We start from the raw sequence: 25,800 nt of genomic DNA on the forward strand, positions 1-25,800 counted from the left end.
TCCACCCACGAACCATGGGTGGATATACAGAGCGTGTTGCACCTCCGTAGGTGGGTCCACCTATGGCCAGTAGATGGCAAGCGTAGGTGCTGCCAATTGACAGCTTTTGGGGCTGATTTTTAGGTCCTTCTATAGGACCTCTTGGGTGGTCCTTGGAGGGTCGTACCTCGACGTTTAGCCCCTAAAACCTCCATTCTAAGTACGGGAAACATTTTTTGTGATTTTTAATCCTCATACCACACTCCAAACTCTTACAAAAAGCTCTATCTCTAATTCAACTTACTAGTTTCTGAGGTATTACAATATCTCCCCCTAGGGATCATTCGTCCTCGAATGACGATTCTAAACACTTATTAAAGTCACAACTCTAAACTAGCAACCCATCATGCATGCACTACATCTATATGCACACACCCAAGGAAGAAACTTCAATTCCAAGCTAAACACATTTAATGCAACAAAATGGAGTAGGGACTACTTCTACCAACCCAAAATGCATGAAATTCTATATCTACTCATTTTCAAGGAGGAACTAACATCTCCTAGCTAAAACATGCTCAACACACACACATAAAGCCTAAATGCAAATTACTCTTAAAAAACATTTATTCAAGGAGGAATCTTTCAACTCCAAACTAAGGCATGGTCATATATTCATCTCATGAAGTCTATATGCAAACCTTCTCAAATACACTACAACATGACGAAAATAATGCATATAAGTCATTTCTAACAGGACCTAAGCACTTTCATGAACATGCACCATACAAGAAGATCATGGAAACATACAATTCACATATGACTTCATATAAAAGCAAATCAAGAGGAACCTATCATCTCAAGCTAGAGTAGGAGTAGAAGGAAAATGATGAGGATATTGGGACATCTCATTGTCCCTTGGCCTCCCAAGTAGCACCCTCACCTAAAACCCTCACTAAACTACACTCCATACCACTTCATGGAACTACTTCCTTGTTCTTTAATTTCTTAACTTGTCGTTCTAAGACCTCTACCAGTATTTCTAAATTAGAGAGGTTCTCATTAAGCAACTATAGCTCAAAAGCAACCTTACTAACACCACTCAAGATCTCACATGAGTCTAACGAACCGGGACTAAACTTCTCATACTCACTACACCTCTCAAGGTGAAAATTTAAAGCAAACCTAACTCATGAACATCAAGGACACTCAACGACCTTGCTATCTAAGCACATTATATCCCCTTGGGAGCAAGTCTATACAAACTCTTCTAACCAACACTTTTTAAAATTCTAAGGTCGGAGCAAGTCATCACTAAGCTTTCAAATCCATCACACAAGATGATTCAAAACCATGGTGAATTACACTTCTACCCATATTAGAGGAGTCTATTGTAACACCCCAGAGAATTTTCGAACTAAGACTCGAGCCATCCTTCATGTGGAGTGGGATTTTACCGAGGAATAAAAATTTATTGAGTGTTAAGTTAAGGTCCCTAGGTGTAGCACATTGATTTCCAAGAAGAGTTGAATTGGAAATAGTCATTTTGGAAAGAATCTGAAAAATTTGGCTATGGAAAAAAGGTGAGTTTTTGGTCAACTTTGAGCAGTCGTATCTCCTAGCTCAAAATGATTTAGGTGAATTTCCAGTTATGTCTGGAAAGCCCTTGGAATGATCTTTCCAACGCCACCGAGTTTTCTTGATTCCGAGTTCGTATGAGTGACTTATGCCCTTTGGAAGTTGGGCTGTTGGCACAGTCGCACAGTCGCACAGTGCAGTTTGTTTAGTCCGAAAATTTTAAGGGTATTTTGGTCTTTTCCCTAATCTTTTCTTTGGGTTATATTGAGGTGTTAGACTGATGTTTGGATCATTTTTGTCCCATTTTAAAGAGTGAGAGTAAGAGTGAGAGTTAGGGCTTGGAAGATAAGAGAGAAAGAAGAGGAAAAGAAGAGGAGAAAGAGAAGAAGAAGCTAAGGATCGTCGTGGATTTTTGTCGGGGGTGATCCCTAATCAGGTATGTGAGTCTTTAGTGTGGGTTTATCCTTTCCCCCCACATACCAAGCTCGTTTTTATGATTTGAGAAGAGATTGGATTTGTTGTTGAAGTTGTTAGTTGTTGTTGATGTTGTTAGTTGTGTTGTTGAAGTTATTGTTGGTTGTGGGACAGGATTGGGCTGTGTATTTGAGTTGTGACCTATTGTATATTGAGGGATTTTATGATCCTTAGTGTTGGTTGGTTCATACCCCACACACCAACTCGTTTTTAATTCCAAGAGAAGATTTATTGGTTGTTGAAGTTGTAGTGGTGTTGTGTTGAAGTTCTTGCTGATTTAGTACAGATTTCTGGCTGTGATTTTTGAGTTGAATCTATTGTATAATAAGGGTCTTTATGATTCTAAGTGTTGCTGCTGAAACCTTGAGGTTGAGAGGGTTTAGAATTGGAAAGAAACAAGGGGAAAAAGTCGGATTTTTGGGGAAAAAGGGGCTGGGCTGTTGCACCTCTCCTAGTGCCAAGGACACCAATCCTTCCCTTTCATTCACCATTTCTTTTTTTATACATGTTCCTAGGTATTATACCTATGTTTCCTAGTTGTTTCCAACACTCCAAGGTACTTCCAAAAGTCAAGTGAAGTTAGTTTCCAAGTCAAGTGAAGTTAGTTTCAAAGTCAAGTGAAGTTATTTTCCAAATCAAGTGAAGTCAAGCTTAGAAGTAAGTAAGTCAAAACAAGTCTTTAAGGTTTTCCAAGAGTCTTCATTGATCGTTTTAACTTCATTTTAAGGCTCAAGTTAAGTAAAGAATGAAGAGTTCCAAGTTAAGAGTTTCAAGTTGAGTAAAGAGTTGAGTTCATTTCTCAAAGTTATTAGGGAACTATGTATTCCCAAAGAAGTTTTAAAGAAATGTTTTTACATTTAAACAAGGTTGGAAACTGAGATTTCCAAAAGAGCCTTCGGGCTAGTTTTTGAGTAATTATCTCATATCAGCAGGAATAAATATGTTTTAAAAACATAAGAGCCAGTACATTTTTGGGAGTAGTATCGAGCACCGAATTGGGGGAGCGTTCAAAGAACCCACAGCCCCCATAGAACCATGTTAGCCACCATGGGTAGAAAAGGATCATACTTTTTAGATGAATCCTTTTCAGATTAGACTAGTGGATCCATTAGGCAGTTCAGGTCTTATACCTTTGGCCGGGTATAAGATGCTCTGGCAGCGTGAGGTCGATCGTTGTATCATTACTATAGCTCTTATGTGATGGTTGTCGGTTAGAGAAACTCTCACAGCAGTTATTGTATTTTCATACACAGAAATTATTGTATTTTATATACATCAGTTCAATTGTATTTCTATATACATCTCAGGCTTATTGTATCCTTGTATACACTCAGAGTTTATAGCATGTTTTAAACAGTCTTTCTTTATATCGCACTTGTTTTAAATTGCCTTATATTGAAAGAAGTCAGTCAGGTTGAGTTCAGTTATTCAAGAGTCGAGTATCCTTGAGTTAAGTATCTTTGAGTTAAGTATATATCTTGAGTTAAGTATATATCCTTGAGTTGAGTATCTATCTTGAGTTGAGTATCTATCTTTGAGTTGAGTATCTATCTTTGAGTTGAGTATCTGTCTCTGAGTCCAGTATCTATTTCTGAGTTGAGTAAGTTTGAGTAGTTTTGGGTATTCCTTGAGTTGAGAAAGTATGAAAAGAGGTAAGTTATTCAATTTATTCCAGTTTTTCTTCTAGCCTATGTTGTTTAGCTTTCTAGCTTACATACTCGTACATTCCACGTACTGAGCCATTTGGCCTGCATCTTTTTATGATGCAGACACAGGTATTCAGGATCATCAACAGGAGATTCGTTGATACATCCGGGAGTTCCAGTTAGCTATGACAAACCTCTTTGCTTCCGGAGGATTTCATTTACCTTTCAGTTGTATCAGTTGTTAGGAGGTCGTGGGTCTTGTCCCGGCTTCCATCTTTATCAGTTAGAGGCTTCATAGATAGACAATAGAGTTTCAGAAGTCTCTTCATTTATTTTGTTAAATGTTTTGAAGACTAAAGTTGCCTTTTATGGCGAGTTGTATATATATTCTATTATACAGAGTTTTCTTTTGAGTTAAAGATTTATAAAGTTGAGTTTATAAACTCTTATTCAGTTTTAAGCTCTTGTATTCTTAAGTTAGTATTCCTCTTGGAGTCAGCCAGGATGAGGGTTCGCTTGGGGACCAGCAATGATCTTCGAGTGCCGGCCACGTCCAGGGTGTAGGCTCGGGGCGTGACAAACTTGGTATCAGAGCACAGAGTTCAAGTGTCCTAGGGTGTCTATGAAGCCGTGTCAGTAAGATCTTGTTTTATGGTTGTGAGGGCCCCACTTCTATAAATGAGGGACTACAGACATTTATGAAAAGTCTCCCATTTTTCACACTCTTAATCGTGCAATAGAGCTAAGTCATGGAGATCTAATCTAACTCGTGCGTTCTTAGAATCTTTCAACTACCCATCATACTGGAGGTGGTTGAAAAGCAGAGTCAGTTTTTTTTGTCGATGAGTTGTTCTTAGCAAGAGTCTTGAGAAAGTCATGAGGATTCAGAGGGGCTTAAGAGAAGCCCAAGAGTAAGTTAAGTGTTCAGTTTCAGAGTAATGCCTTCATATGAATCGTGCATTTGAGATAAAAGTGAGTTGTACTTTCTTCTCTAAGTATTGTTTCAGCTGAGATCCTTACGAGGAGGTATGTTTAGAGCTTGGGTATGATTTTCACCCGAAAGAGTAGCATGAGTTACGAGATCATGAGCAGTAGTAGAGAAAGAGTCCAGAGCTAGAGAGAAAAATATACAGAAGTTTAGTAATTTAAGTAAGGGAGATAGTGATGAGGCAAGCTATGTTATTGTAGTCATGCACCCAGTAAGTTATGAATGAGGAGTTGTCCCTTATGGGTAGACTAAGAAGTGATGAGTTGTGAAGATTACATCATAAGAGGAAGAGTGTGTTGTAGCTAGATAGGAGTTAGTGATGAAGTGTTATTGTGTAGAAAATGACCAAGTGCGAGTGTTGAAAAAAGAAAGCAGAGTATTCATGAGGTGTTAGATCTACGCTAGGCTTATGATTTTGAGGGAGGTCCCATAACATTCAAGTGGTATAGAATTATTGGGCATTGATGTATAGTGAATGAGTAAATAGTACTCAAGTTGTGAAGGGAAATATGATAGTAAATTGTGAGTATGAATACTAAGAGGTGAGGTTTGACTTTTGGCCATAAGGTCCTAGTGGACGAGAGTTTCTGAATTTGTACCTAGTATTTGTAAGTTAGTGTAGTAAGCGAGCAATCATATTAATATTCGGGTTTAGTCATAAACCTTAAGCTTGAATTTGAGATGAGTGTCTTGACCAAAGAAATGGCAACATGAGAGTGATGATGCTAGTCTTGAGATTTGATCTAGTAGACTTGACATAGAGTAAGTGAGGAATTAAGGTGATTAGTCGCAATAAATATGAGTGGTACAAGTGAGAGACCCTAACCTTTAGATAAGGGCAATGAAGTGTGATTAAGTCACCAGAGTAACAAAAGCGTTAAGAGGTGTACCGAGAGTGTATGTAACCAGAAGAAGTTAAAGGAAACACCTTTGAAAGAGGACTTAGCACCGCTTATAGAGAGTTTGGTAGGCATGAGATAAATTTCTCCCAAGTGTTAGATTAAAAGAAGAGGTAAGCAAGTTAAATATGTGGAATAGTTCCATAGCTTTCAAGTGTTAGCTTTAGACCTAAGGGGGAGATGTCAAGATGAGAAATGGAGTCAAGTGTTTTAGATTAAGATGGTAATGAATTCAAAGAGTTTGCGAGATATCTTTTCAGAGGCCATTTTAGAAATGGAGTGGTGTTAAAAAGAGGAGGTTGATGTTCTTATCGTGTTGTGATGGTGGGATAGTTCCATTTAAGTTTTTTTTTTTTTAACACTGAGGAAGAAAAGGATGAGGTTTTACTATGAGAAATATTCAAATGAGAGCCCTTAGTTGGATCTAAAGGAGTGGTTAGTAAGAGTCCATGGAGTGTTAGAATACTAAGCTTTAATGTGGTGTTAAAGAGTTATAGTCTTGGGATAAGATTCCCTATAGAGAGGTATAGAATCCGAACCTAAGGATTTGGGTTAAGCTTGAATATGCTAAGAGCAGACCATTAGACGCAGACCTTAGTAAGAGTAGACCCTTCCATACCAAGACTAGCCGTCATTCGAGGACGAATGATTCCAAGGGGGAGATATTGTAACACCCCAGAGAATTTTCGAACTAAGACTCGAGCCATCCTTCATGTGGAGTGGGATTTTACCGAGGAATAAAAATTTATTGAGTGTTAAGTTAAGGTCCCTAGGTGTAGCACATTGAGTTCCAAGAAGAGTTGAATTGGAAATAGTCATTTTGGAAAGAATCTGGAAAATTTGGCTATGGAAAAAAGGTGAGTTTTTGGTCAACTTTGAGCAGTCGTATCTCCTAGCTCAAAATGATTTAGGTGAATTTCCAGTTATGTCTGGAAAGCCCTTGGAATGATCTTTCCAACGCCACCGAGTTTTCTTGATTCCGAGTTCGTATGAGTGACTTATGCCCTTTGGAAGTTGGGCTGTTGGCACAGTCGCACAGTGCAGTTTGTTTAGTCCGAAAATTTTAAGGGTATTTTGGTCTTTTCCCTAATCTTTTCTTTGGGTTATATTGAGGTGTTAGACTGATGTTTGGATCATTTTTGTCCCATTTTAAAGAGTGAGAGTAAGAGTGAGAGTTAGGGCTTGGAAGATAAGAGAGAAAGAAGAGGAAAAGAAGAGGAGAAAGAGAAGAAGAAGCTAAGGATCGTCGTGGATTTTTGTCGGGGGTGATCCCTAATCAGGTATGTGAGTCTTTAGTGTGGGTTTATCCTTTCCCCCCACATACCAAGCTCGTTTTTATGATTTGAGAAGAGATTGGATTTGTTGTTGAAGTTGTTAGTTGTTGTTGATGTTGTTAGTTGTGTTGTTGAAGTTATTGTTGGTTGTGGGACAGGATTGGGCTGTGTATTTGAGTTGTGACCTATTGTATATTGAGGGATTTTATGATCCTTAGTGTTGGTTGGTTCATACCCCACACACCAACTCGTTTTTAATTCCAAGAGAAGATTTATTGGTTGTTGAAGTTGTAGTGGTGTTGTGTTGAAGTTCTTGCTGATTTAGTACAGATTTCTGGCTGTGATTTTTGAGTTGAATCTATTGTATAATAAGGGTCTTTATGATTCTAAGTGTTGCTGCTGAAACCTTGAGGTTGAGAGGGTTTAGAATTGGAAAGAAACAAGGGGAAAAAGTCGGATTTTTGGGGAAAAAGGGGCTGGGCTGTTGCACCTCTCCTAGTGCCAAGGACACCAATCCTTCCCTTTCATTCACCATTTCTTTTTTTATACATGTTCCTAGGTATTATACCTATGTTTCCTAGTTGTTTCCAACACTCCAAGGTACTTCCAAAAGTCAAGTGAAGTTAGTTTCCAAGTCAAGTGAAGTTAGTTTCAAAGTCAAGTGAAGTTAGTTTCCAAATCAAGTGAAGTCAAGCTTAGAAGTAAGTAAGTCAAAACAAGTCTTTAAGGTTTTCCAAGAGTCTTCATTGATCGTTTTAACTTCATTTTAAGGCTCAAGTTAAGTAAAGAATGAAGAGTTCCAAGTTAAGAGTTTCAAGTTGAGTAAAGAGTTGAGTTCATTTCTCAAAGTTATTAGGGAACTATGTATTCCCAAAGAAGTTTTAAAGAAATGTTTTTACATTTAAACAAGGTTGGAAACTGAGATTTCCAAAAGAGCCTTCGGGCTAGTTTTTGAGTAATTATCTCATATCAGCAGGAATAAATATGTTTTAAAAACATAAGAGCCAGTACATTTTTGGGAGTAGTATCGAGCACCGAATTGGGGGAGCGTTCAAAGAACCCACAGCCCCCATAGAACCATGTTAGCCACCATGGGTAGAAAAGGATCATACTTTTTAGATGAATCCTTTTCAGATTAGACTAGTGGATCCATTAGGCAGTTCAGGTCTTATACCTTTGGCCGGGTATAAGATGCTCTGGCAGCGTGAGGTCGATCGTTGTATCATTACTATAGCTCTTATGTGATGGTTGTCGGTTAGAGAAACTCCCACAGCAGTTATTGTATTTTCATACACAGAAATTATTGTATTTTATATACATCAGTTCAATTGTATTTCTATATACATCTCAGGCTTATTGTATCCTTGTATACACTCAGAGTTTATAGCATGTTTTAAACAGTCTTTCTTTATATCGCACTTGTTTTAAATTGCCTTATATTGAAAGAAGTCAGTCAGGTTGAGTTCAGTTATTCAAGAGTCGAGTATCCTTGAGTTAAGTATCTTTGAGTTAAGTATATATCTTGAGTTAAGTATATATCCTTGAGTTGAGTATCTATCTTGAGTTGAGTATCTATCTTTGAGTTGAGTATCTATCTTTGAGTTGAGTATCTGTCTCTGAGTCCAGTATCTATCTTCTGAGTTGAGTAAGTTTGAGTAGTTTTGGGTATTCCTTGAGTTGAGAAAGTATGAAAAGAGGTAAGTTATTCAATTTATTCCAGTTTTTCTTCTAGCCTATGTTGTTTAGCTTTCTAGCTTACATACTCGTACATTCCACGTACTGAGCCATTTGGCCTGCATCTTTTTATGATGCAGACACAGGTATTCAGGATCATCAACAGGAGATTCGTTGATACATCCGGGAGTTCCAGTTAGCTATGACAAGCCTCTTTGCTTCCGGAGGATTTCATTTACCTTTCAGTTGTATCAGTTGTTAGGAGGTCGTGGGTCTTGTCCCGGCTTCCATCTTTATCAGTTAGAGGCTTCATAGATAGACAATAGAGTTTCAGAAGTCTCTTCATTTATTTTGTTAAATGTTTTGAAGACTAAAGTTGCCTTTTATGGCGAGTTGTATATATATTCTATTATACAGAGTTTTCTTTTGAGTTAAAGATTTATAAAGTTGAGTTTATAAACTCTTATTCAGTTTTAAGCTCTTGTATTCTTAAGTTAGTATTCCTCTTGGAGTCAGCCAGGATGAGGGTTCGCTTGGGGACCAGCAATGGTCTTCGAGTGCCGGCCACGTCCAGGGTGTAGGCTCGGGGCGTGACATCTATTCACTCAAGCCATTTAGGCATTACTTAAACACCATATTCAATCAATCTATCAACATACCTCAAAACTCATCATGACTACGTCGGGTTCTACCATCAACTAAACATAACCATAATGCAACACATTCATACTATAGACAACATCACAATCTATCATCTCAAATCTATCAAGTCACATAGCCATAATTGGCATCACAGCCAACCTTTTCTCCCTCGCTCCTTGTAGCATAAGCCCTTTGAGTAGTCATATCCTAAAGACCATCAGATAAGGAATAGGAGAGAGACCTTATAGATTTAAACTCTGTGGCACGACTTAGAGATTGAAAAAGTGACATTTCCTAAGCATCCAATAGCCTCCAATTCATAAATATGGCACGCTTCACATTTATGAACAAGACTTTACTAGACGTGGTTTGAGACAGTCCTAGAGCCATTCTAAACCTTTTGCTCTGATTACCAAATTTATCATGACACAGGGGTATACCCTATCATGGCGTACTTGACCCCGAAGGGGTCCCATTGAAACCCTTAGCATATCATGAACATAAAATAACAGAAAATACAGAAAATTTAAAACTTTTTACAATCGAAGTCATTTTCATAAAAGCAAGCGAAAGTCCTTTTATACTTTGTCTCAAACCATCTAATACAACTTTAGAATAAACTCTTGGGAAACAACCCATACAATAGTCTCAAAGACATGAAATAAAAGACATAAAGGTAATGGTGGGTTTTTTCCTCGAAGCTATGAGGACTCACCAAAATATTCAACTCCTTTGCTCCTTAAAAACATATCTCCAAGAATAGTACTCAAGTCTCCAAACCTTACATTTTATTATAAAGTAGGCAAAGTACGCCTTAGTACAAAATGTACTAAATATGTTAGCTATAATAATCATAAGAGCATAAGACAAGGGTTAGTCAATATAAGACATAATCCAAAATCATATGAAATACTTCATAAAACAGAAACCATAAGCATGAGAAACAATACCATAATCATAATAAGCAAAAGTCTCCAACATAAGCATCATATAAGCATTACTTGACTCTTAGTCATCTATACCATAATAGAACTATTCTCAATTAACCAAAAAATCATACATGTGCAATGCCTGAATAGCATCCCATAATACCACCTAAGCCAAGTATCCCTTTTTGGTCATCTTAGTCATAGTCTATATACATGGTCAAGTCATTAAGCTTCTCTACCATAAGGGTACCATACTCCTAAGTAACCTCAAAGCACACTTGTGCAATGCATGAAAGGCATCCCATACTACCCTTCACATTAAGCATAACCTTGAAGTCATCCTAGTCATACTTACCCGCATTTGGTCTCATGATTAGCTTACTTCATATAGACAAGGGAACTATCACCTTTAGTCAATCATATCTTGGAAGGCAACTATAGCAACAATCCAAGCTAAACTTACACTATATAGGAGAACCTTTCATAACTAGCATCAATGTCATACTTGTCCAATGTATGAATATCATCCCATACTACTATCCACACTAAGTACCCATTTAGGCTATCATGAATGCTCTCTAGTTGGGGACTAGTCCCTTTTTTCTATTTGCCATTAGTCATTTAAAGTACTTCTCTATTTAGTACAAGGCAATCACGACACATGAATGAACTCTATTTCTCAATTCAAGGATACCAAGGAATAACCCCCTATTAGGCTAGACCATGCTATCATCTTACTAACATAACTATATTAAGCTAAGCTAACTACCTTGGAAGACAAACTATCATGCAAATCCAAGCTATTCTAGGAAATGTGCAAGTGTTCCATCCTAGCTACCATGAAATAGTCCTAGACCAACTAAGTCATGCTACCCTTACAAGTACACTATGATACAAATGCAAGCTATCCTTAGAAGAGTATGATTCTTAATCCTAAGTTACCCTTAGGAGAGTATAAGTCTTCAATCATAAGCTACCATGACTAACCCTAACTCAAGCAACCCTTGAAATGCATCTTACAATGCAAAGTCAAGTTACCCTTACAAGCACACCAAGATGCTAATGTAAGCTATCATTAGGAGAGTATGATTCTCAATCCTAACCTTGGGAGAGTATGGATCATCAATCCTAAGCTACCCTTAGGAGAGTATAAGTCCTCAATCCTAAGCTACCATGACTAACCCTAACTCAAGCTACCCTTGAAATGCATCTTACAATGCAAAGTCAAGTTACCCTTACAAGCACACCAAGATGCTAATGTAAGCTATCCTTAGGATAGTATGATTCTCAAACCTAAGCTATCCTTAGGAGAGTATAAATCCTCAATCCTAAAGCTACCATGAAATGGTCTTCGCCAAACCAACTCATGTTATCATGAAGGCATCCTAATGATGCTAGTTCAAGCTACCCTTAGGAGAGTATAAATCCTCAATTCTAGGCTACCATCATAATCCCTAACTCAAGCTACCATGAAATGCATCTTAAAATGCCAAGTCAAGTTATCCCTTAGGAGAGTGTAAATCCTTAATCCTAAGCTATCCTATCTTGGTCTTCTCTTACCAAGTCAAGCTACACATGAAGGGATCATATATCACAACTTCAAACTATTCTAGTCTAACATGCTTTGATTCATTTTAGGTTATCAAGCCAACCTAGAATCATTCTATGTGAAAGAACCTTGGATCTCCTAGCATCTTTGTGTCTAAGTGTGTAAGTGAGAAATAGACTTTCAACAATACACACAAGATCACATTATATTAGCTTTACTCTCAAAGGCTTAACTATCATGATCACAAGACTTACTTTCAAGCTTTCTGTCTTAATCTCATCATTATACCTAGATTTCAAGGTATTCTAATCACATTCTTCATTAGTAGGTGATTCTAGTCATAATTGATCATTAAGGTTCAATTTCATCTTTACAAGTCATGATCCATCATATGAATTATAATCTAATTCAATTCACTTCTATATGTTCCTAACCTTGAACAAATACTACACATGACATTGATTTTAGAAGATCAACTAGAATTCCTCAATTCCACCTCTCATGGCATAAACCCACATAATATCACATTCATCAATTAGGCTTGGGTTTACCATAGAAATCACATAAAATCATCATAATATCATAATTAAATGATAATACAATCATAATTAGGTGTTATCCACTAGATTTTAATCATACCTAAACTCTACCCACAATGTAGGAAAAAACCCTAGCTAGAGTTGGGTTTTGACTTCACAATTGGGAGAAAACATAGGGGACTCTATGGGTATAAGAAGCCGTAGATAAATAAGCAATCATACCTCAATTCAAAGCCCTAATCAAGCTTGGAATAATGGAGGAAAATCTGCCCCTCTTCCTCCTCTTCTTCTTATTCTTCTTCTTTACTTCTAGAGAGAAAAATTATTTGGAAAGAATTTGGGTTCTTTGATGAATGAGTTAAATGATTTAGTTTAGGGGTCTATTAGGTATATATAGGTGGTTTAATAACTAACTAATTGACCTCCCTTAACCCCTAACTAATTACTAATTAACCCCCAATCCCCTAACTAAAAACTAAAACTTAAAAATCTGCTCACACCTACGACTCCTCCACCCACGGACCGTGGGTGGATCTACTGAGCATGTTGCACCTCCATAGGTGGAGGTTCTGAGGCTGAAAATGCAGGCCAACTCAGGCCTTGACCCACGACCCCAACCCACGGGGCGTGGGTCCACCTACAGCCAGTAGATGGCAAGCGTACGTGCTTCCAATTTACAGCTTTTGGGGCTGATTTTGAGGTCCTCCTCAAGGACCCCTTGGGTGGTCCTTGGGGAGTCATACCTCGATGTTTAGCCCCTAAAACCTCCATTCTATGTACGGGAAACATTTTTTGTGATTTTTAATCCTCATACCACTCCAAAACTCTTACGAAAAACTTTAGAACTCCCTAGTTCAGCTTACTAGTTTCCGGGGTATTACAAGGGGCAGATACATATACCAAGTAAGTACATATAAAATGTACAATAGAGCAAGTAGGGATCTTGTGAGGTAACATTATAGTCTAACACAATGGGAGTGATAACCAATAAAGGAAACATATGAACATGTGAAACGATGACTTATATGATGGAGTAGACAATTGAAGCAAGTTGGCAAGATATGGGCAGATTGTATATCCAACATATAAACATACATACCATGTGTAATCTAGGATCATTTTGATTTATATAAGAGGAATACGTGCCAGGGGATAGCATTTTGACGATGAAACAAGTTTAAACCTTGCATGCTAATACTTGGTAGAGTAAGAACGTACATTTATTAATAAACTGATATTAGAGTACTCACTTTAATGCTCTAGGGAGTAGGAATGAGATAATTAGCTACACTGGTGATCTTATATTGCCACTATGGATCAGTCACTACCAAGGGCACTTAGAAAGCAAACTTTATTATACAAGTATTGGATTCATGCCAAAGAAATAGGAAATCGAATAGTCTTACATACCTTGCTGCACAACATTGGATATTACAATGAGTTAACCGTCTTCATTTCAGATTATTTATCTACAATGGAGTAAATAATAAAATTGGCATTAGTAGTTTATCAACAAGTTTGGGCTACTTGATAAGACCAAAACAGTAATTAGTAGTATATCTATAATTGATCCCATCAAGGGTCTTCTTCCCATCCATTATCCTCTAATTTTTTTATATACTATATTGCCTTCTTATAAGGTCCTCTGAAACTCCTCGGGTTTCATCACGTCTGGAAAACAGTATACAAAGGGATGGCTAGAAGTAAGATCATGCAATACTTAATTAAGTGGTGTATCCCTACACTTTCAATGTTCTATCCTCTAACCAGTTCCCATGACTTCTCTACACATATCCAGCCACGCCCCCTTATTTTACGATACACAAAACAGTCCCTAAGCATCACACTGTGGAAGTAACAATATGAACTCACGGCTTCCGATCAACACCCCATGAGTTCCGACTAACATTACATTTAATATGCTCAAAACGAGCTCACAATCAAAATTTAAAGGGACTCCACTCCATGGTTGTCCCAACAAGCACATCCTTCCTGAACATTTACCAAGCCCGCACTATATAGAGGCAACACTCCTCAGTTCATTAACACATACAAACTTTCACAAACAATGCAAGAGCAAGAGAAGGATGAAAATTTCCATAGCTTACCTTGCTGGAAAGGAATCTCACTTGCTAAGACTTGGATTCTTCAAGGTTTAGGTTGTTCTCTCCTCCTTACCTTGATGTTAAATCAGATTATTCACTTAAATTCCTTAAGATAGGAGATGTTCTACCAACTTATGCTTTAAAAACACATCTTTCCTTTAGATTTTAATGGTGAAGTTGTAGACCAGAACTCTTGGAGCTTCTATGGCTTTGCTCGGGAGTAATTTTCTGGAGAATAAGTGATGAAGGAGATGTGATAAGCTTGAGTGCTTTACAGGTCCCTTCTGGACGTTTTCACTTCATAAATTGGAGAAATAATATGGTCCTTTACTTTAAGCAAGCAGGTGCATCACCTCATTAATTTCTGCCACAAGTTTTTAAGTAGATGCATCATCTACTTGCCCTTTTCACTTAAAATGCAGTCCACTTATCCTAAGTGGGTGCATCACCTACTTGCCCTTTTAACTTAAAATGCAGTCCACTAATTCTAAGTAGGAGCATCACCTACTTGCCCTTTTCACTTAAAATGCAGTCCACTAATTCTAAGTAGGTGCATCACCTACTTGTCACCTACTAGCATAGTTTAGTCAAGCAAGCACCTCACTTATTTTACACCATTTTCCCAATCTTAGTTTCAGTACAAAATCGTAGCACTAATACGCACTTGACCACTTTGACTTTTATACCTTTTACCATCCCAAGTTCGAATTGTTTTTGAGTTCACTTAGTCGTATATGTGTTGGAAGACACGGGGTATTGCAACTTTAAACCTATTCTATTGTCACTAGTTGCATAGAAAACCGAGTCCATAACTATACCACAAGGCAATTTATAAGCGTCATATAAATAGAACTAGTACACGTAGAATACGGGTGTTACATACATAAACTAGGTTTTTTGTGTCACTCCTTTTTCAAAAAAAAATGCACCTGAACTAGGTCCAGTGTTGCCCTTAGATGCTCCATCTGAGATTTCATCTAAAAGCTCCCATACACCATTTTACATCAAATTTTATGAGTGTAATCATTTAAAAATTAAACCAGCTCAACCCATGAATTAGGAATATTTTGCATCGTGGAGTGTAATCTTCTTTTGTTTTAATGCTTTGTTTTAGTTATTGTTTTCCTTTTTGGTATATGTATGTGTTTGTTAATAATAGTTAGTACTTCCGTTCGGTTGTTCTTTTTTTTTAAACATAAGAGACTACTTTTTTTGTCTCAAAATTAAATGACATGGTGTTTTTGTAAGGTGTGAATAACAGTGAAGTTAAAAAAAACAGAATAGCTATTTTCTTTATATCTGCTTAAGATTGGTGTGTAGAATTATCAGATATTTGTGTTGGTGCATTATCGAGATTAGTGCAAGGCGTCATCAGCTATAGAGCGAATCAAGGTTGCTGTAGCAATCTTCAGCGTTCCAGAACTCTGGAGGTGCATTCATAGCGCTCCTTGGTTAAAAATTTTCGTTTTCGATAATTTTTCTACAAATCAATGATCTTAAAGTACTCTCCTAATTAAACATGAAAACAAATCTAGTTATTTCAAGTTCTAAATCATTCTCAAATCTAACTTTTCTTCAAGAACAACCCTTCAACTTTCTTCAGTATTTCGAAATCGATTCAAGCTCTTTTATCTGTAACCCTTACGCCCAGAACGTTGTACCAACATTGTAAACATAAGGGGAAGTCTCATGCTTCAATAAATTTGACAATCAAGCAATTATTTTCAAAGTTCAGAATCAACCTAAACCTTATTCTATTTTATTCAATTTTGTACATGATTTCATCATTATTTTCCTACTGAAGTAGAAAAGAGTAAGGAGAGCGATGCGTACCTTGATTTCGATGACTCTGAACACTGTAATCTGAGAGGATTGAGAGATATTGAGATTGAGAGTTGGAAGAGGTTAAATGAGCATAAAAACTCATTCTCCTCTCTTTTGTTATTTTAAATTTGCATGATGTTATAGTAGTTGAACAACCACTACAACGCCGTTGCTATAGTGGGGTCTAGAGAAGTAGGTATGTAGAAAATTATGTTATTGTTTTCGTGCATTCACATTTTCTATTTTGATAATCTTGGATACGCGAGACGTGGTAGAGTTGTGTTCCTTGTGTATGGTGAGTGCATTCTTGACGTGTCAAATCGTGTGGTAAACCTTGATAATCGGTCTATTTTCTTTTCTCCTGGGGTAATAGTTCAGGGATGAACAAAAGATTAGTTAGTATCTTATTGTAACGATTCAATTTATGTTAGTAAAGGACATCTTGTTGGAAATTTCAAAAGTCCGAAAGTGCAGTGCAAGTATTTTTAAAATTTGAGCACATGACAATTTTGGCCCAGCTTGATTTTTTGGCCAGGCTGACGTCAGCCCGCATAGAGGCAGGCTTCCCACTATGGCGACGCTGCTATAGCAGGTTGGCAAATTTCTAAACTCTAATTAATGCATCATTTTTTATTTTCCTCTTATTTTATAAAGGAGAAAGTAGATGAGGGTTGCTCCAAAAACCCTCTAAAGGCACCCGGGCAAAGGAGCAATAAAGGAGGAAGAATTACCGCACAAGAAAGGTGAAAACCTAAGTAATTTCAATCTTTGTACATCCTAGGTTCCTCTCATGGAGTCAGAAGTTCATAGGTAGGGTTCATCAACTCATGTTTGACACCTAAGTAGGCTAGGTTTCCTTCAACTTAGTAGTTAGACACGATTTTAATGCATTATATCTTATAGATGTTCGAAAATTGCATGATAACATTAACCATGATTATATTAGACACATCAAATTTAGACTATCAATTATAAGAAGATTTATATAGCAAAACAAAATATACTCTATACTATTTATGTTTGGGCTAAGATACTACCAGAAATATTTGAAGATGAAGAGACTCATGTTGATAACGTGTTATAAAATAAAACATGTGTAGTAAATAAAATGACAAGAAGAAAAGAAGAGAAAGAAAGAAAGTAGTAAGTAACTTTGTTTTCACTTTTTGTATTTTTTTTCATTGTTACAAAAAGAGGAATATGTGATATATGCAGCGGCGTAGCCACATGTGGTCAGGTTGTCCAGTTGGACACCCTTCATTAGAAAAAATATTGTACATACAAGTTAAATGATACACGAAATGATTAAATAGCATATATTAAACACCCTTAACATAACAAGTTGTTATAACCCAATAGTTTCACCTCCTTGGAATGAGGGAGTGTTCATATGTTCGAATCTCACTAGTTTTATATTTTGAAAAGAGCTTTTGTTATTTCTGAGCACTCTTTGTGAAATTTCTAGCTCTACCACTGAATATATAGATATCTTCTTATTATGTATACACTTTAGACACACACCAAATATATCATATGATTAACTAGTATACATCACTTAATATATTACGTGTATAATAATAACTTTATATGAACGGGATGAAAACTTTCATTAATTAAACTCTGACAACAATTTTTTTGTTTACAAATGCAAGTAGAAGAAGACCACAATCTTTAACAATTACACATACACAATTCAAATTAAAAGCTTAATCTCCTAACAAACCAAAATACTTGAGAAAACAGACATTATTGACAAAGGGACTTTCATCAAACACTTGTTTAACCAGAAATGTCAATGGCCTTCACTTCATGTTTCTTCTCTTCTTCTTTAGGAACAGTCACAGTGAGCACCCCATTCTCCATCGCTGCCTTTATTTCTCCCGTCTTTGCATTCTCCGGCAGTCTGAATCTCCTTATAAACTTACCGCTACTCCTCTCCATACGGTGCCACTGATCATTCTTCTCCTCTTGCTCTCTGCTTCTCTCACCGCTAATCTGTAAAATCCTTCCTTCTTCCACTTCAACTTTCACTTCCTCTTTCTTTATCCCCGGAACGTCCACTTTGCTTGTGGGGTCTCTTTCCAATCGATTTTTGCATTTGCAAAAGCAGAGATTTCACGAGTAGATGATGGGGCATTGGTTGACATTGATAAAAAAAAATTAAGCATCAATTAATTTTTTTTATGTCTTTTAAATATTTTTAAATTATTAATTATTATAATTTATTATATATTTTACATAATTTTCAAATAATATATATTAGTGACATTAATTGAAATTCTAGAGTCTATCTATTTTTTAATGCCTTTTCATAGTAATTTTTTCATAAAATTTGTTATTTTTAAATAACATATAAGATATATATATCCATTATTTTTTCAACCTAATCGCTCTTTTGATTTCGGAAAAAACTTTCTTTATCAATATACTGTTTCTTTTACACACATCTTCATAATCGAAAATGGTAATAGTTAGGATTCATTAAAAAAATCGAGAACCCACTCATGGGACAAGAAACCCTTCCCGCATCAGGCACAAATAAATTTTTTAACGTCTAGTTAGATCGGGAATCATTCAAATTAAGAACAAAAGATCGTTGCTTTTTCTTTCCCTATTAATTTAGGGGTCGGATCACCCTGGGTTACTAAAGAGTCGTCCGACTTCTCGGTGATAAGTTATTAATTATTATAATTTATTATATATTTTACATAATTTTCAAATAATATATGTTACTGACATTAATTGAAATTCTAGAGTCTATCTATTTTTTAATGCCTTTTCATAGTAATTTTTTCATAAAATTTGTTATTTTTAAATAACACACATATATATAGTCTCCTAAGGCACTGATAAAATTTCTAATTAATTTGTGTGACACTGATAAATTAATTCATGGGGCACTAATAAACTTTCTAGTATTAAAGGTACTTCAAGAATATCAACATTTTCCATGAGCATGTTTGATATTTGAGTGTTCATCTACAACCTTTCATTTTTATTGTGACACTTGTTTTAAATTGAGGGACAAGTAACTTGGGAGATTTCATTTTTATTGTGACACTTGTTTTAAATTGAGGGACAAGTAACTTGGGAGATGTAAAAGTAATACTTCATCCGTTTTATAATGAATATTTTTTTTTTAGTCAATTTAAAAAAGAATGACCTTTTTTTTTATAATATTTTAATTTTAGCTTTCCTCGTAACATATTTATGATCACAAAATTTAAAAATCTTATTTATTTTTTTAAAATACCGTATCAAATCAAATTAGATCATTCTTTTAAAATGGAGGAGTAACAATTTTAAAATTATGTTAATGACATTAATTTAATTAAAGTCATTATTTACATAAAAATCGCATTCACATAACAAGTTGCTTCTCATAACTTGGGATCATCATTTCTTTGAATGAAAAAGAGAAACAACAACTACTAAATAAATGTTAAAAATGAAATTATTCATTTATTAAACTCACAAACATTTTCTTGTTTACAACTTAGACAATTACACATACACATAATTCAAGATTAAAAGCTTAATTTCCCTACAAACTAAACATTAATACATTATTGACAACGGGACTTTCATCAAACACTTGATCTGCATTTCTTTAACCAGAGATGTCAATGGCCTTCACCTCAGATTTCTTCTTCTCTTCTTCTTTAGGAACAGTCACAGTGAGCACCCCATTCTCCGTCGCTGCCTTTATTTCTCCCGTCTTTGCATTCTCCGGCAACCTGAATCTCCTTAAAAACTTACCGCTGCTCCTCTCCATACGGTGCCACTGATCGTTCTTCTCCTCTTGTTCTCTGCTTCTCTCACCGCTAATCTGTAAAATCCTTCCTTCTTCCACTTCAACTTTCACTTCCTCTTTCTTTATCCCCGGAACGTCCACTTTGAAGACGTGAGCTTCTGGGGTCTCTTTCCAATCGATTTTTGCATTTGCAAAAGCAGAGATTTCACGAGTAGATGATGGGGCATTGGTTGAAATTGGGAAGCCCTCGAATGGATCCCATAAGTCAAGGGAAAATGGGTCGAAGATGTTGCTCTTACGACCACTGAAGAAGCTTGGAATCAGAGACATTTTTGGAAGCTTTCTTGTTTGAAGAAAACAGAGGATTTTTTAAATTGTTGATTGTAGTGCTTGATTTGTTTGATGACTTGCTGATGATGAACTAGACAAAGTATGGTGATATTTATAGTCGATGAATCTGAGAAACTCAAGCAATTCGAGTGTACTCTAGTATCTTCTTCGCTTAATTTTAGATACGAACAGGAAGAGGGCTTCTACAATATTCCAGAGACTTTTTTTTAGAAGGAATAATTGCACCTTCTTTTTTTTTATTTTTTATGTAAGGAGTAATTGAACTTTTTGTTTTTACATGTACGGTGTGTTTGGTACGAACGAAAATATTTTTCGGAAAATGTTTTCCAATTTTTTTATTTTGGTTGGATTAAATATTTTTCAAATCAACACATTTTTTTTTACATTTAAGGAAAATGACTTTACTTCAAAACTTAATGAAAACATTTTTCAAAACTCTCTTCCAATTTCAAATTACAATTATTTTTTTGTTGAAAAAAATAATTTATTTTGTCTCTACCCTCAAACCAGTCCCCCCAAAAAAAATAAATTTAAACCTTGTTTTTAAATTCAATTTTTTATCCCACCCTCCCCACCTCCTACCACCCCCAGCCCCCCAACCCACCCACCTCCAAAAAAATTTAAGTTTATTTTTAAAAAATATTTTCAACTTCAAAATTTCATTATTTTCACCCCTACCCTTGACCCCCCCACCCAGCCCCCCCTCACCTCCAAAAAAAATTTTAAGTTTGTTTTTAAAAAATATTTTCAACTTCAAAATTTTATATTTTCATCCTTACCTTCGACCCCCCTCCCCACCCAGCCACCCCCTACCAGCCCCTCACCCCCCAAAAAAATTTAAGTTTGATTTTAAAAAATATTTTCAACTTTAAAATTTCATTTTTTCATCCCTACCAGGCCCCCATCCCCCCCCCCCCTAAAAAAAATTTAAGTTTGTTTTTTTTAAAAATATTTCAACTTCAAAATTTTAATTTTTCACCCCACCCTGGACTCTCCCCATCCACCCCCCTACTAGCCCCCCACCCCCAAAAAAATTTAAGTTTGTTTTTAAAAAATATTTTCAATTTCAAAAATTATTTTCTATTCTAGTAAAAATAAAAGACATTTCTCAAAAATATTTTTCATTCATAAATCAAACACTAAAAATCTTTTCCGAAAAATATTTTCTAGTCACCAACCAAATATGAAAAAATAAGTCAAAAAGCAACTTGTTTTTCAAGAAAACATTTTCTAGGAAAATATTTTCCATGAAAAACATTTTCCTTCATACCAAACACATCCATAATTAAAAGGGGGAAAACCTTAAATATGTTATAGAATTTCAAATTTAAAGTCGGCTCATTTATACCCATTTTTTTTAAAAAAAATGGTTCATTCAAGTCAATATTTGTTAACTGAAAAATATTTTAGTTTTGCAAAATCATTTTTATGCGTGGTCAATTATGATATAGCCCACATCATTAATTCAATCATTTAAAACAAATAAAAATCTCAAATATGTCAGCAAACTTTGAGAAAAGACTCATATATGTCATCGTGTAAAATTTGGTTCATCTATGTCATTTCAGTTAACTAATAATGACATGAATAAACCTTTTCTCAAACAAAAATGATATAAATAAGCTAAAATTTTAACGAATGACATAACTAAATTTTAGTAGTAAAATAGTAGATTTTCATTTCATTTGTGAAGACATTTGATTTGCATCCGTAAAAGTGAAGCAACACAACAACACTTTATTTTATGATCCAAGTCTTTATTGACCTACGTCCATAAAATGGTTACTGATCAATCATCAGTATTTTAATTCAAAATTAATTAGAGTCAACTATATGCATTATCTATATTCATTATTTCCTACATCTTTTTCGACTTTGATGTGTATGTATATGCTAGAAAGGGGAAGCCCATGCTTTGCACGGGCCCAATTATCATTATCTGAAATTCGTAATGTTTATTGAGGAACTTTCACATATAGCCACTCAAAAATAGCCTAATTACTCTCCATAAATATAGTTTGATAATTACAATTCGTAGCTACATGTTATAGGGAGAAGAGAGGCGAGCGAGACTGGGAGAGAGAGGAGAGAGGGGAGTGAGAGAGGACAAAAAGTGGGAGAGAGGTGAATTGTATATGTATATCAGTTAAATAATTGTATATTATACATATGCATTTGTATATATGTCAAGAGAGATTGGGAGAGGGAAGAGAGAAGCGAGCGAGATTGGGAGAAGGAGGAGAGAGGTGAGGGAGAGAGGGCAGAGAGTGGGAGAGAGGTGAATTGTCTATGTATATCAGTTAACTATTTTAATTAGGATTCCTACTTGGGTTAATATTGAAAATTTATTTCCTAAACTCTATAAATAGGACCTAGAGTTATTTTGTAAGGGTTTGACTTCTTTGTGGTGTGTAAGAGCAAATATACAGAATTCATCGTAGGTTTCGATTCTTTACTTCTTTAATTTGGAACTGCATGAAGACAATTGTTTTTGAGTTTATGAACATTATGAGTGGCTAAAAGCCTTTGTTTTGGGATTGTAGCTATGGATAATTGTTGAACATCAATAGTTTTGAGTTAATTCTTGGTTACCGCTTAAATTACTTGTGTTCTTATTTTAGTATTCATGATTGACCACACCATAAAAATAAATATCTTGTGTATTATTGGACTCGGGGACAATAAGGTAGATAGACCAAATAATACAAAAAGTTTGATCTTTCTTGCATATCACTTGATTAGATTTGTGTTTATGATTGACACCCAGACAAACACCAAGCTTGATTACGAAACATGATGAAATTAAAATGCTTGTCAATTGGGCCTGTCTATCCCCGATCACCGATGTAGTTAGACGATCAACAAGAGTATTAGGAGATTAGAGGTCGGGAGACCATGATCATAAAATCAACCCTGTAAATCAGTAATTTGATAACCTTATTTAATTCATTGCTTGAGATGTGATACATGAAACCCTATACATGTAGCAGCCCTGAAATTGTCTCTTACTTGTTTAAATCATCAAACTGAAGTCATCCTTGTTAGTTACTTAATTAATTTAATTGTTAGTAGTCATAGTAAACAAAAATCACAACCTCTCTTGAAAGTTGAGTTAATATAAATTGATCATAAATTCCTTGGTTTGACAATTTGGTTCTCCCTTGAAAGTTGAGTTAATATAAATTAATCATAAATTCCTTAGTTTGACAATTCGGTTCTAAAAGAAAGAAGTTTTGACCAAAATAAGCCATTGTTTAAATCAATTCACCAAAATAGTATGTTTTAAATTTTTTTTACAAAACTAGTATAAACGTGGTTCACAGTAACGTTTTATACTTTATTTTATTTTAAAAAATTTAATGGGAAAAAGGCAAAAGTTCGCGGAGCAAACAGAAATAAAACGTTATTGTGAATAACGTTTTATACTTCGTTATCTTGAATCACGTATTAGAGCTAAAACGTTACTTTGAGTAACGTTTTATATTTTGTTACTGTAGATCATGTTTTACAACTAAAGTGAGAGTCACGGGCTCTGCAATTAAAGAATCGAATCTTGCAAATTTTACAGATTATAAAACGTTACTGGCAGTCACGTTTTATATATAAAACGTGACTGTCAGTAACGTTTTATGTAGATTTAATCACGGGTCATCGAATTCTGCAAATTAAGAATCAAATCGTACTATGTTGGAATCTTACAGATCATAAAACGTTACTGTAGATCACGTTTTTACATTAAATCGTGACTATCAATTACGACACTATGTTAAAGTCAACTTTTTCATTTTTTTAAATGACCACACATATGGTTATAAAATAAACCTTGTTGTAACAGAACACATTCCAACAATATTCAATCAAGCTTTTGTTTGTGTAGCCCAATTTTGAAACAATATTCACTAAGGTATGAATTAAATAAGTCAAGTCAATATATCATATTATGTTATTGTTTTACCATAGCTTTCAAATTATTTTTCTGATTTATTAATTAAAAAGATGACTTATTTTTATGTGTAGGAATAAAAATGGCGAATTTTGAACATAATGTGATGGTTGCTTTGTATTGGGGTGGCAAAATAATTACTGAAATGAACGGATTCAGGTATACTGAATGTGCTAGAATGATTATTAGCATGTATACTTCAATGAAGTATGTTGAATTGGTTGAATTATTGCATGAGAAAATGGGTACAACTAGTGAAAATATTCAAATGGATATTTCGGGAAAATATCCTTGTTCGATTCAAGGTAACCATACAAGGTTCATTGAGTTTAAAATTGAGGATGATCAATCTTTGCTACAATTTTTTTTTATACCTCAAAACTTTGCGGATAAGATTGACATAAATGTTTTGGAAATGTATGTAAAGACCAAATCAACAAATCAAAATGATATATTTCAAATTAGTGGTCAACATGGTTATCACATGAATTTATTGGCTCAAAATCATGGATTTGCCACGGTTAGTCAACCTCATTATGCAAAACCAATTGCTCAACCACCATTCCAACAATTTTTAATGTGTGACCAACGATCATCTGGTGAAGGTTCAAGTAGCCAAAGGCATGTTGACAATAGCCCGAGGGAATATAAGGACAGGTAAAACAACAAATTTATGTTTTTACTGAATTTTAATATAATTAGTTGATAACATAATTTTACACATTATAAATATGCATAGATAGATAGATAGTGATATTTTTTGTGATTAATTACCTTAATTTTTTTTAAGAAATAACCTTTTAGAGTATAAATTACTGATTTTAAAAAAAGTTTGTTGGTTCATAATTTTTCTAGAATTTAATTAAATTTCTTTTTCCACAGAGAAAATGAGACCAACGTTGATCCATATAGTGATGTAAATGCTGAAATTAGTGAAGAAAGTTCGGAGGAAGATGAACCTTCAAAAGATGATGGTGAAAGTGAATCTGATGAAGATATCAATGATGCTAGAGATTTTTCTCAAAATGACATTGGTATAAATCTTCCTAATCAATTTGAACGAGATGTGTCTGAAGTGCAAAATCATGATGTACCCTATTTTAGAACATTGGATAATGAGGAAGACGTTTTCATGTCTACATGTGAATCTGAGATGGAGCATTGTTCGGTCTGGTCTGAAGATGCCACAAAAGATTTGAAAAAAGGCATGTTTTTTAGTAGTAAAGAAAAATTAAAATGAGCTGTGACAATTTGGAGTTTGAAAAAAAATAAAGAGTTCAAGGTGGTGACATCAAACAAGAGTTTATGGGTTGTAAGATGCAAGTTTCATACTTTATTGGGTTGCTTGTGGTTTCTCCGAGGACGAAAGGTTGGAGATAACCTTTGGAAAATAGGAAAATATATTGAAAATCATAGATGTGAGACTGAGGGGCTTTCTAGTGGTCATGCCAACCTAAATACCAATTTAATTGCATCTTTGATTCTAAATCAAATTCAAAAAAATCCTAAGGTTTTGGTGGTAGATGTCATTTCCAAGGTTCACGAAAAATTTGGTCATCAAATAACATATAGAAAAGCGTGGCTTGGACGTCAACGCGCGTTTGAATTGGTGTATGGTGACTTTAAGAAATCGTTTAGTGACCTACCCAAAT

At 35.2% G+C, this 25,800-nt stretch overlaps 2 protein-coding genes across 2 annotated transcripts; both read right to left on the bottom strand.

The window, feature by feature from the left end:
* Positions 1-17,879: 17,879 nt before the first annotated feature.
* On the bottom strand, positions 17,880-18,268 carry LOC125817136 (class I heat shock protein-like). The gene is given in 2 exon segments (XM_049496702.1): positions 17,880-18,163; positions 18,166-18,268. Coding segments are annotated over 2 exon segments (387 nt in total).
* A 1,376-nt stretch (positions 18,269-19,644) lies between these two features.
* LOC125817042 (18.2 kDa class I heat shock protein-like) lies at positions 19,645-20,247 on the bottom strand. Its single transcript, XM_049496631.1, has one exon. The coding sequence runs from the start codon at positions 20,182-20,184 to the stop codon at positions 19,711-19,713; it is 474 nt and encodes a 157-aa protein (XP_049352588.1). The 5' UTR covers positions 20,185-20,247; the 3' UTR covers positions 19,645-19,710.
* Positions 20,248-25,800: the final 5,553 nt, after the last annotated feature.

The sequence above is a fragment of the Solanum verrucosum genome, unplaced genomic scaffold (genome assembly GCF_900185275.1).
Source record: "Solanum verrucosum unplaced genomic scaffold, falcon-dt-bn FXZP01000094.1, whole genome shotgun sequence".
Taxonomy (NCBI): domain Eukaryota; kingdom Viridiplantae; phylum Streptophyta; class Magnoliopsida; order Solanales; family Solanaceae; genus Solanum; species Solanum verrucosum.

Excerpts from the sequence above, each read along its gene's own strand:
- LOC125817042 (XM_049496631.1), bottom strand. The coding sequence starts at position 20,184 with ATGTCTCTGATTCCAAGCTTCTTCAGTGGTCGTAAGAGCAACATCTTC.